This window comes from Oryx dammah, unplaced genomic scaffold (assembly GCF_014754425.2).
Source record: "Oryx dammah isolate SB20612 unplaced genomic scaffold, SCBI_Odam_1.1 HiC_scaffold_18, whole genome shotgun sequence".
NCBI classification, from domain to species: domain Eukaryota; kingdom Metazoa; phylum Chordata; class Mammalia; order Artiodactyla; family Bovidae; genus Oryx; species Oryx dammah.
Window position 1 is genome coordinate 45,388,678 of NW_024070202.1, and position 12,579 is coordinate 45,401,256.

At 34.8% G+C, this 12,579-nt stretch overlaps 1 protein-coding gene across 1 annotated transcript in view; it reads right to left on the minus strand.

Annotated features, from left to right (window-relative positions):
* RELN (reelin) overlaps nt 1-12,579 on the minus strand; it is a 557,548-nt gene that overhangs the window by 268,414 nt on the left and 276,555 nt on the right. Inside the window, exons 7-8 of the mRNA XM_040260785.1 lie at nt 6,979-7,075; nt 532-583 (exon numbers count right to left, since the gene is read on the minus strand). Of these exons, the coding sequence (XP_040116719.1) occupies nt 532-583; nt 6,979-7,075 (149 nt within the window). The remainder of the gene's footprint in view (nt 1-531; nt 584-6,978; nt 7,076-12,579) is intronic.

Genomic DNA, 12,579 nt, shown 5'->3' on the forward strand with positions numbered 1-12,579 from the left:
GCTTTGTGTAGAAATTTTTAGCTCAAATACAAAGCACCTAAAAGAAATATTGTTAGATACAGTCATTTTTAAATTATTGGTGTGTGAATTAATCAAACATAGATTACTTATGTCAAACATGAAGCCTAAATTGGTTTCTCTCAGCCATAAATAAATAATCCTTTTTTACTACCATTCAGTAAAAATGCAGGAAATTTAACAGATTTCAGTCTTAATCTGAGAAAAACATTATTAGTAAGGTCATTCTGTGTAATATAATATTCCAATACACTCAAAATCCACATGTAACTACCTTTAAAATGTTTTGGATTACCTGGATTGTTTTTACATACCACTCACTGCCAGAGAGAAATGAGAACAGCATTTAAAATTTTTTAAATTTCACTTTAAAAATGTTTTAAATTATTTACTGCAGTATTAAGACTTACTCTTTTCTAAATCTAAAAGCATTTGGCACCATAATCCTGCTGGAACACAATGATTAAAACAAACATTTCCAAGTTAAATTGCTTAATTGCTAACAACACTTACCAATGGAAAACTGGAGGACAGAAGCTGTTGTTGTATTAAGGCCTGTGGTAATCTAGAAAAAGGAATATACCAAAATCAGACAAGATAGAGGGCAGGAGAAAGAGGCAAAGGATTCAGAAGGGGAGAGAGTGAAAATTAAGAGGATGGAAAGGAGCCATAAACAAAGGTTATATTTATCCAGTGATTAGCTTGTTTCTGTCAATATGTTTTGTGTTTCTCTGGGAGAGGCTCACTTAGGCACTCCTAGTACATTTCTCAGGGTCTTGTTTAAAACTCTTCTTGGTGTAATTTACCAGGCACTTAGCACAGCCCCCTCTACTCACTGCATCCTTCTCTCATTCCTCATCAGTAGGCCTGAGGCCCATAAAAATGTCATTAAAACTGGGACCAAAATTAAAACATATGAGAAGAGTAGGAATATTTTGAAAAGTAAATAAAATTACAACAGGTAAAAGATGCAGAATTTCTTTGGAGGATGATAAAAATGTTCTAAAATTGATTGTGGTAATGGCTGTGTAATTTTGTGATTAAGGTGAAAACCTTGAATTGTATACTTTAAATGAATGAATTGTAGTGTATGAGGATTATTTTTCAATAAAACTGCTACCCCCTCCCCCAAATAATCAAATTATAGGAGTAGAAATACTCTTCTAACACACTGCTATTATTTTCCTTTAGTTTCATGAAAAAGCATGCCTAAATAACTTTCCCCTTTCTGGAAAAGGAATGGTACTTTATTTAATTTTAAATAAATTAAAAATTTTAAAAAAAATTAATTTTTTTTCATTCATTCATTCTATGGAGCAATTACTTTGACCCATACCAGCTCAAGTATGGTGAGAAATAAGGTTCTCATTTTCCTTCTTTTTTCTTTTGGTTCTCATTTTCAGTGACTCTTGTTGGGTTTCTGATCCCATGAGCTAAGGTATGGGATGCCTCCTATGACTGCACCCAATAAAATAGGAAGTGGATAACTATGTTTTAAACATGGCAGAAGGAGTAGTCTTCTTAAGTGTCATAATAATACTCTTGGACTTTGTAGCCCCCATACAATGGAGTCCACCATGGCAAAAGGGTTAAGAGATACCCAGTTCATGAATCACTGTGGGAACTGGTGGACAAATAGTGAATAAGCTTCTTGAAGTACCAGAATTCAGCTGAAATGTGAATATGAAAAGATCGAATTGTGCTTTCCATTTCCACAACACAATTTGGAAAGTGGTGTTGGAGTGTATGTTTTAATTATGTGGCTTTAAAATTCATGAAGAAACAGAAAAGGTAACAAAGGGGAGGGCAAGAGAGACCTTTTTATAAGTTGTCTAGATATCAGTATGGCTATCAGCTCCTAATTTGTTTTTACCATTGCAAGAATCACTGGTGTCAGGGTATCAGATGAAATTCTCTATTTAAATCTTTCATTATCACAGATTATTTAAGAAAAAACTGGCCCCCCATGTCTAGAACTCTGTTTCCTATTCCCTTCCTCACACCAGAGTCATTAGAGAAAAATGCACTAATAGAAATTTCTTTAGATAACAAAAATACTAGCTCTTTTTCAAGATTTCTTTAAAAGAGGTTAGCAGACATTTGGTCCTATCCAAAATGTCCAAAAGACACCAGTCCACTACAAAAAATCCACAATATTTGGTCGTGTCCTAAACCATTTAATGTAGACCAAACAAGCTCACGTTGTTTGGTCATGACGTTTTGGATAGACCAAATCTCAAGGACCTTTTGGTATCTACCAAATGTTTCACAATAAACTGTGGAAAATTCTGAGAGAGATGGGAATACCAGACCACCTGACCTGCCTCTTGAGAAATCTGTGTGCAGGCCAGGAAGCAACAGTTAGAATTGGACATGGAACAACAGACTTGTTCCAAATAGGAAAAGGAGTACCTCAAGGCTGTATATTGTCACCCTGCTTATTTAACTTCTATGCAGAGTACATCATGAGAAACACTGGACTGGAAGAAACACAAGCTGGAATCAAGATTGCCGGAAGAAATATCAATAACCTCAGATATACAGATGACACCACCCTTATGGCAGAAAGTGAAGAGGAACTAAAGAGCCTCTTGATGAAAGTAAAAGAGGAGAGTGGAAAAGTTGGCTTAAAGCTCAACATTCAGAAAACGAAGATCATGGCATCTGGTCCCATCACTTCATGGGAAATAGATGGGGAAACAGTGGAAACAGTGTCAGACTTTATTTTTTGGGGCCCCAAAATCACTGCAGATGGTGATTGTAGCCATGAAATTAAACGACGCTTACTCCTTGGAAGAAAAGTTATGAGCAACCTAGACAGCATATTGAAAAGCAGAGACATTACTTTGCCGACTAAGGTCCGTTTAGTCAAGGCTATGGTTTTTCCAGTAGTCATGTATGGATGTGAGAGTTGGATTGTGAAGAAGGCTGAGCGCTGAAGAATTGATGCGTTTGAACTGTGGTGTTGGAGAAGACTCTTGAGAGTCCCTTGGACTGCAAGGAGATCCAACCAGTCCATTCTGAAGGAGATCAACCCTGGGATTTCTTTGGAAGGAATGATGCTAAAGCTGAAACTCCAGTACTTTGGCCACGCCATGCAAAGAGTTGACTCATTGGAAAAGACTTTGATGCTGGGAGGGATTGGGGGCAGGAAGAGAAGGGGACGACAGAGGATGAGATGGCTGGATGGCATCACTGACTCAATGGATGCGAGTCTGAGTGAACTCCGGGAGTTGGTGATGGACAGGGAGGCCTGGCATGCTGCGATTCATGGGGTCGCAAAGAGTCGGACACGACTGAGCGACTGAACTGAACTGAACTGAAATGTTTCAGAGACCGAATGTCTCATGGATGCCTTGGACAGAACCAAATGCCCTGCAGGGTTAAAAGAAATCTGTTTTTTCCCTCCCCCATAACTTTTAGAGTATCTATTTACCCACAGGGGTTTCCACTTGGAAAATTTGATCTTAAAGTCCAAAGAGGCACATGGAAATTTTTAAAAATTTTCACAAAAATTGAATGAATGCTCTTTTCCTCCTCTGATTTCATGTAACTGAATAATTCCCAGATGAGTTATGAAATACCCCTGAATGTAAGTTCTTTGAAACAATGGTATGGCATTATATAAGCTAAAAGCACCATGGTTATTGCTATTGCTAGTGCATTAAATATATGAGAGAGTCTTTGATACTTATCCTGAGGGTGTAATAAATGATGCCTGTGTCACCTGGATGATCAAGTTTCACATCTGTGACCTCTGCTAGCAAACAGTAAATCACTTGAAATAGTGCCAAATTTCAAATTACATGTGCTAACTGAGGGTGACCTTAGACTTTGATTAGTCATTGATCCCATTATTTGTTTTCTTCACCAGGGAAGCTAAGGACTGTTGGAATGATTGACTCTCATTCCTTTACCTTGACCCAATTTAGTTTATTAGTGAAATTGTCAGCTACAAGAAAGTATAGGAAAGATGAAGAGAAAAAAAAAAAAACCAATAAAGCACTGCGTATAAAATCTATTCACCTATATTTACATTTGGGTATTATAAATTATTTATTATTCTTGAGTTCAAATACATAATTTCAGTCTGCAAAGTTATTACATCAGCCATTCTGAAAACTAAAGAACCTCTTAAAGAGATTTTGATGATTTATTACAGCAACTATGAACATCAGAGAGAGGACTTTTTCACTACCAAATCTCACTGTTCTTAAATTATCAAATAAACTCCAAATTATAGAAAATTAGTATGTTCACCAAATGAATCTGAAGAATTCACTGCAGGCTGAATCTGTTCATTCTACACTTCTTCCCTACAAATTTTTATTGAATTTAATCTTGTTTTAGCCCAAACTCCTCACTGTAACTAAAACACATTTCCAAATATGAGAGAAAAATTGAGTAAATAATTTATTTTGTTACATGGAGAGTAACATAACTAATTTTATTTTAAGCTCTGAAAGAGCACATTTTCTCTTAGAGGAGTGGGTAAATGAATTCCTCATTACCTTCAATTCAGACTAGCAAAATGAATCAAGTTAGTGCCCTCCCCTGACACGTGGAGACTTCACTGAGGTAATGAAACACGTGAGGCTTGTGTAGCAGAGCAGTGGTGGGAACACAGATGCACAGTATGCCCATGTGGTAGCAGATACCTCCTCTCACAGGCTTTGGCTTTTATTGAAATGAAATGGCCATTTGACTAAATTCACAAAATGGAAATGCTCTTTTAGGCATTTTTAAAAATAAGGCCTACCAAAGTTCTTTGCCTTGATCTATGGTTCCTTGTTTCACAATTTCAGTAAGAACTGGATTTATGAAAAATTTTAAAGTATACATATCTACTTTTAAAAGTGATATCTGGGGGCTGATAACTTTCATCAGTTCTCACGCACAACAGTTTTTATTGGATTCAGTTTTAAAGTGCAAATATTTGAATTTTAGTGGATAATAGCCTGTTAACTGACAACTGAATTCGTCACTTTTCCTTTGATTGATCTTTCTTCTGTAAACACAACTTGGATACAATATATATTTTTACTCCTGGGATACCAATACAGTATAAAAATAACTGGAAACTGGAAGTTCCTAGTGTATAAAATGTAGATGTCATTCTTATCTTTGTTAATGAATCTTCATTTTGTTCCCTTTGAGTCTACAACACAACTCATATTAGGGAAATACTTATGATGTAAACATAAATCTGTGTATGTTTTTTCATTTCTTGGGTGAAGATAATTCTTTTGAATATTTTCCTTCTTGGTTAAAAAGCTAATTTTATATTAATTATATAACACAATTCAAAACTAGCCCATTGGGCATATAAACTCTAATAGTCAATATACTGGAATATAGTGAAATTATCAGAATTAAATATACATGGAATCAAATAAACTAGATACTTCAGTTTCTATGCTACAGAAATATGAATTTTGGCATTATATTCTTAGATATGTTTATTTCTCATTAATTAGAAACAAAAAAGAATTGGCCAAGCATTTCCTGAAATATTACTGTGGGGAGGACATTCTAAAATGGGCATTTATTCTAAGCTCAATTAACTATGACAAAAATTTAATTTTGTTTTAAGGTTTATAGATAATTAATTCAGTCATGGTATATTATTTAAGATGTACTAGCAAATCTATTTTTTTCAAGAAGACTTTCACTACAGAGTCACATTTGTTTTGCAGGAATATTATAACACCTTGTAAGACTTGAATTATGAGTACCTATTATTTTAATTTGCATCCAATTAATTCTGTTTGTGTTCTAATTTCAACTAAAAACTCTTCAATTTATCAACGTTCTGAAGCTCGTATGTTTAATAAATTAAATTTATCTATTGCCATGAAAGGGGTATTCAAGCAGCATAAAATAAGAACCATGTTATAAAAATTAATTGACTTTCACAATTTGACAACTAAATCTTCCTTTAATTACCTAGCTAGGTTTTTTTCCTCCTTTTAAGTTGGAAGGCAGTCTTTTGGCCACTTTTACAATTAATTAATTTGAAACATAATGTATGATGGAGGGGTGAAAAATACAACTTGTTACTAAAAGCTCCATGATAAGGAAGATGTGGGAGAAAAAAGGAGAGGCATTGAAACTCAAGTTGAAAGGCAAAGCATAAGAGATGCTGCAGAAAGAACATTAGGTACAAAGAAACTGAGCTTGAAGTGTAAGACAACAATTAGCTTTTTCAAGAAAAAGAATACATCCTTTTTCAAGAATGTGAAATGAATGTAGTCTTGGTGCCAGAAAGAAGTACCACGTGACAACAAAAGGCTCATTAGTCATATTTGATGCCTAATGATTTAATTGCTTTCAATTTTAGAATGCTCATGTTGCATTTTACACATGATCCAAGGACTTATTTTTGGCAAACAAAGTCTAATCATCTAAATTAAAATAACCTACTATCAAACAATTTGGCATAAACCAAACTTTTTTAAGAACTGGTTTATTTAGTCTGCTCTTTCACTTTAAATATTTCATTAAAGTTTCTAGGTGATTAAGAAAGTGTAAAAATAATGTGATAAAATTGTTTATCTAACATTTTTCAATTGCAAGGAGATAAGAAGTATAAAAGTAAAGCTTTATACAAGGACTTATAAAGTAACAAATTATGTAGATATTATATATATAATACCTGTCTCTTGTATATATCATATGTCATGCATCTCATACCCTTTAAAAAGCCATATAATCATATGATGTGCCATGTTTAATGAGACCCATTGATGCTGCCAATTTTTTTACTAAATTCTTTGTTTTTTTACATTTGAAAATAAACTAAAATCACTCCTCCTAATTTTGAGATATTTGCAATAGGACTCATAAGTAATACTGCACATTTTCATCTGAATTGGAATTGAGTAGGAAAACCTTTGTTGCCAAAAAAGCTCAGTAAAGACAATGTATTTGGAATAATGTACATAAATAGCACATACTTACCAATTCTCTTGGACCATATGGCTCACAGAAGGTGACAGCATTGCCATGCATAATTGCACCACACTGTTCTCCAGTCTCACAGTTGTTACATTCCACCCTATGGGAACACAGAACGCAACCTCAGTCTGCAAACTAAGTAGCACAGAGTGGTTTATCACTCAAAAGATGTAATAGATACTGTTATTCAGTTTAAATCAACATTTCCAGGTAGGTAATGGTATTTTATATTGTGACAAGTTAAGGAAGCATGAAAACAGAAAGACTTGAAGTTCAATCCTAGTTCTCTCAGTTACTCGCACTGGAGGTTACTTTAACTTCCCAAAGTTTCAGTTTTCTCATCTGTAATATGAAGATAATAACACTGAACTAAATATCACATAGTTATCATGAGGATTAAATGAGAGAATGTATATAAAACACAGAGTACAGAACTAATCTTATAGTAGGCACTTAATAGCGGCAGTCAGTATTATTATCAATTATTATATAACATACTATGTTTAATACAAGTATTTTGCTAATATTAAAGATAAGCAAAGTTATATACACTTATATAATGAACTAAAACCATATATCTCTGAAATCAAAAGCTGTTTTACAAATTTAAACCTTTCATTTTGAATTATGATTAACATCAATGTTTAAAATAACTGTCCTAAAATAGATGTGCAAGTCTACAAAATGTACCATGCAAAAAATAATGGAATCAGATTGTATTTAATCCACATAATAATATGAAATAAATATAAATTCTAATCCAAGCAAATTTTGGATACTGAGTTAATGTTAAACTTGCAAATAATTTACTTAGTTGCTTTCCTTATTATTATGAAGTGGCTAATAAAATCTTAGAACAGAATATCAAAATTAAATATATTCATGTCTTCAGTATAAATTGACAATACAAATAATGTGGATTTGACTTTGCATATTTACAGTAACATTTATAATGCTCTGGCATTATGATATTTCAACCTACAATCATTACATGTAGAAAGACTGAACTATGTTTTCTTAGTCTGAACCTCGAAGTGCATGAGAGCTGTATTTCATGTAGAAAGGACATTTTCAAAGACTTTCACATTCTAGGTGCCAAACACTGTGGACAGGGCACTATGTATGCCCTTTGTTTATGAAGATTGTTGTATCAGACCCTTTCAGTTGTTTGCTAATCTCAGAGAAAAGAAGGAGCAGGAAGTCCTATTCAAATAGGAAGAAGACAAAGGTATGAAAAGATACCATGAAGCTCATAAAGCCAAGAGGCAGAAGCACAATAAGTAAAAACTTGGCAAATAAATAGACATATTTCCTATATGTGTATTGCATGGAAAAAATATTCTAATCTTTTGAGCTATACTCCCACACAAAGAAGATCAACAATGTCAAGAAGCTTTGATTTTTTGGGGAACGCATGTACACCTGTGGTAGATTCATGTCAATGTATGGCAAAACCAATACAGAACTGTAAAGTAAAATAAAAAAAAATAAATAAATAAAAATAAAAATAAATAAAACAGCTCTGAAATTGAAAAAAAAATAAAAAAATAAAATAAACAGAGAACAACTTCTGACATGGAATTTTAATTTAAATTTATTTATTTTAATTGGAGGCTAATTACTTTACAATATTGTATTGGTTCATCGCAGCACGGTTTATAATAGCCAGGACAAGGAAACAACCTAGGTGCCCATCAGCAGACGAATGGTGACATGGAATTTTAAACAGTAGTATCTCATATCTTAGTAGATTGAAATCTTTGCTTGATTACTGTAAAGAAAGATTCTAATAAAATGTCCTTTATGTTAGAAGAGACACAGTAGTAGTTTCATGGTGCAACAAATATGTCTCTTGTTCACCATTTTATGCTTGGCTTGATGTGAAAAGTGAAAGTCGCTCAGTCGTGTCCACTTTCTTTGGGACCCCATGGACTGTATAGTCCATGGATTTCTCCAGGCCAGAATACTGAAGTGGGTATCCTTTCCCTTCTCCAGGGGATCTTCCCAACCCAAAGATCGAACCCAGGTCTCCCACATTGCAGGCAGATTCTTTAGCAGCTGAGTCACAAGGGAAACACAAGAATCCTGAAATGGGTAGCCCATTCCTTCTCCAGCTGATGTTCCTAACCCAGGAATTGAACCCAGGTCTCCTGCATCGCAGGCGGATTCTTTAGCAACTTAGCTATCAGGGAAGCCCTAAAGCTTGAGGTCTAAAGCACTTCAAATAGGGCCTGGCACACTTCAAACAGAGCAAGCATGATACAAATGTTAGCATAAGTTTTAACTATTTTTAATATGAATTCCAACATTTTCATCCAAAACAAGTATGTTAGGTTTTTTTTCCCCCCACAGAGAATCTGTTACATGAACTTTTTACTACTATTTTTCTGTTCTTAAAACTATACATTAATTTTTCCCAAGGAGTGTGATTTTGAAGTACAGAGAAGTAGCATCAAAATCATAGTGGGCTTCTTAGTGATAGATGAGGATTATTTGTCCTCCAAGGCTTTGTGAAATGACTCAGAAGAAAAATAAGCGTTTTCAAGAGAAATTAAAAGATTGTTCAACCCTCAAATGGACTATCTGACATTTTCCTCCAGTAATTCTAAACTAAAAGCATCACTGTTGGTGTGAAGTCCAAGGCCGGATATTTGAATTCTCAAAGCAATCATTCTATCTATAAATATTGATCTGCTGCTGCTGCTGCTAAGTCGCTTCTGTCGTGTCCAACTCTGTGCGACCCCGTAGACGGCAGCCCACCAGGCTCCTCCGGCCCTAGGATTCTCCAGGCAAGAACACTGGAGTGGGTTGCCATTTCCTTCTCCAATGTATGAAAGTGAAAAGTGAAAGTGAAGTCGCTCAGTCGTGTCTGACTCTTCGAGATCCCATGGACTGCAGCCTACCAGGCTCCTCCGTCCATGGGGTTTTCCAGGCAAGAGTACTGGAGTGGGGTGCCATTGCCTTCTCCGATAAATATTGATCAGCAGTTCCCAAATCAACTGTATATCAGGAAAATAATATCTGTATAAACACATGTATTTCAAATCCCCATCACCCACAGTTTAGGTTAAATAGGATTCAGGTGTAGCCTAGATATCTGTATATTGTTTAAAGATGATTCTAGCATAGGTACCTATAGCCTGGCACTAGGGAACCAGGAAATAGACAGTAGATGTTTGATGTGTTTGGAGAACCACTTCTATTTTGTGGAATAACAAGAGTTAAAAAAAACCAATAAAACACACAAAAAAGGCAATCAGTTACAGCATTCTTCCCACTTGGCTCAACAACCCCTCTGGACCTTTTTCTTCCTTGATGTGCTTTATAGCTCCAGAAACTTAAAATTAACAAAGGCATTGGTACCCGGTTGAATCTTAAAGATCTTGAAATACCAGCTATTACTCACTGAATTGTTGCTACCTGGAGTCACAATGGCTTCACCAAGGACTGATGAAACAAATCTGTTAGTTTCCCGTCAAGGTCTTTTAAATGCCCTTTGCTTGAATTTCTCACAGTATGACTGGGTTTGTCAACATAATTTTTTTTAAGTTATTTTGAAAACACATCCCTCTGGGTAGTCAAATCCAATCCACTCTTAGCTGCCAATGGTGTATCTACTCATTTATCATTCATTAATTCATTCTTATAATTAACAAACTTGGGCTAGGAACCTATAGGCACTGTGTTGAGCTTTAGTGGTACAAACACCAAGAAAAGTGCTATTTATTTCTAACATTTTAACCTGTAGTTTCCCAACTGAATTTGTTCAAGAAAATGATGGGTTCTGTAAAGTAAGGTAACATATTCTTCAGAGATTGATGGAAAGAGGAAGTTTTAAATAATTTCAGTTAAACAGATTTTTGTTTTTCAATTTAAAAAGGGATGTGACCTCCCAAGCTAAGGATTAGAAATGAATTGCTTCTCTGCTTAAAAGTAATAGTGAATATTTCTCTAATCTAAGAAACTACTCCCCTCTTCTTTTTCTCCATATGAAAAACAGAACATAAGAATCTGACAAATACTTTGGCACATCATATGAATCGCCCACCTCAAAATATACTCTCATGAACAGTATGATTAAAAGACATTTTAAGGGAAATGCTTGCTATCCCCAAAGACCATGCAAAGCCTGAATTTATTGAGCTCTCTCTGAATCTATTTATCACATGCTTAGGTACCACATGAATCTTATCTATTACTAGAGTTCACAGATCATTAAGCGTTCAAGTTGGAGGGCATCTGAAGTATTACTGAATTTCATTACCCCCTCATTTTACAAATTATAGAATGAGACTAGAGGCCAGTTTTCCTGACTCCTTGTCCAATATTCTTCCCACTCCACTCTAATGTGGTCAGGAAAAGAAAAGAACTCCAGTTCTACAAAAATCATGTGCATTTCAAAAATGTTTTTCATCATTTTTGCTATCAGAGTTCATCTGGAAAACCTAGCATCTTTTCTTAAAAGTTGTTTTTTTTTCATTTATAGGATAAGGGATTTTGCTTTGATAATACAGATGTACAAAAATAAAAGAAATGTCATGGACTTCATAGAAAGTATTTAGAATGAATTTACTGGACAAAGTACATAAGCAAATTCAATATTCCTTTGGTCATGTACATCCTTAGATAATTCATCCCTATTTTATATACACATTATCATACTGCCATTTTTTTCCACTAACAAAACCATAGAGGAATCAGTAAGGATGAAGGCAGGTACTTGTTGACCAACACATGTAGGGTTAAACTGTAAACATAAAAGAAAAAGAATGCTTTGAGCCAAGATTTGGTTTTCACTCTAACAAGCTCCTTGGCAGTTTGAAACTTGTTATTTTGGTGTCAATACTCCGTTTTTGTTTTTGTTTTTTTAATTTAGGTGGCTGTTTTTTGTTTAGAAATTATATGCAATGTGCATTTGTGCTGTAGAGAGCACACTTCTGAAGGTATAATTATGTTTTTAATCCTGACTTTAAAATTATTAGGCTGGAAAACGTGCCAAAGTCCCTGTTCAGGAGACACAGAGGAAGCTGGAGTGAAATGTCCCCAGAGTCCCTGTGGTCCCCATGTCCTACAGAGACTCACACAGGACTTTTAGGACACTGGAAAGAGGAGGAGGATTAATGAGAAACTTGGCTCCATCGAACAGTCAGAGATTTATGAATGGTTGGTGGTGACATCATCCTGATAACAATAAATAAATAACCTAAATACTATTTTCTCAAGAGCAGTCTAATTACATGGCTCATTCTTCTTTTTAGATCAGACTGAAAGCACTCAGCCTTTAGTCAGTCACTCTGCTGAAACAAGTTAATCATCTGGAAACTCAGTGACAATCAGTTATCAAATTCTCATTTGGGATACATGCTGTTTGTCCCCAAGACTGGGGACACTGTATTATCTCTGTAATTTATTGCCTCTAAAGGAGGCGATGTCTGGTATTCTCTGAGTCAGAACTGTCTATTCACCAGCATTTCTGAACAGAGATATTAAAATACTTTTAATATTTGATCTGATTATAAAACGTACTTTAAAAGTGGAAAGATTAAAGAGAAATCTCTTAAAATTTCCTGACCCAAAGATAACAAGTCTGTTCCCCCAGGTACA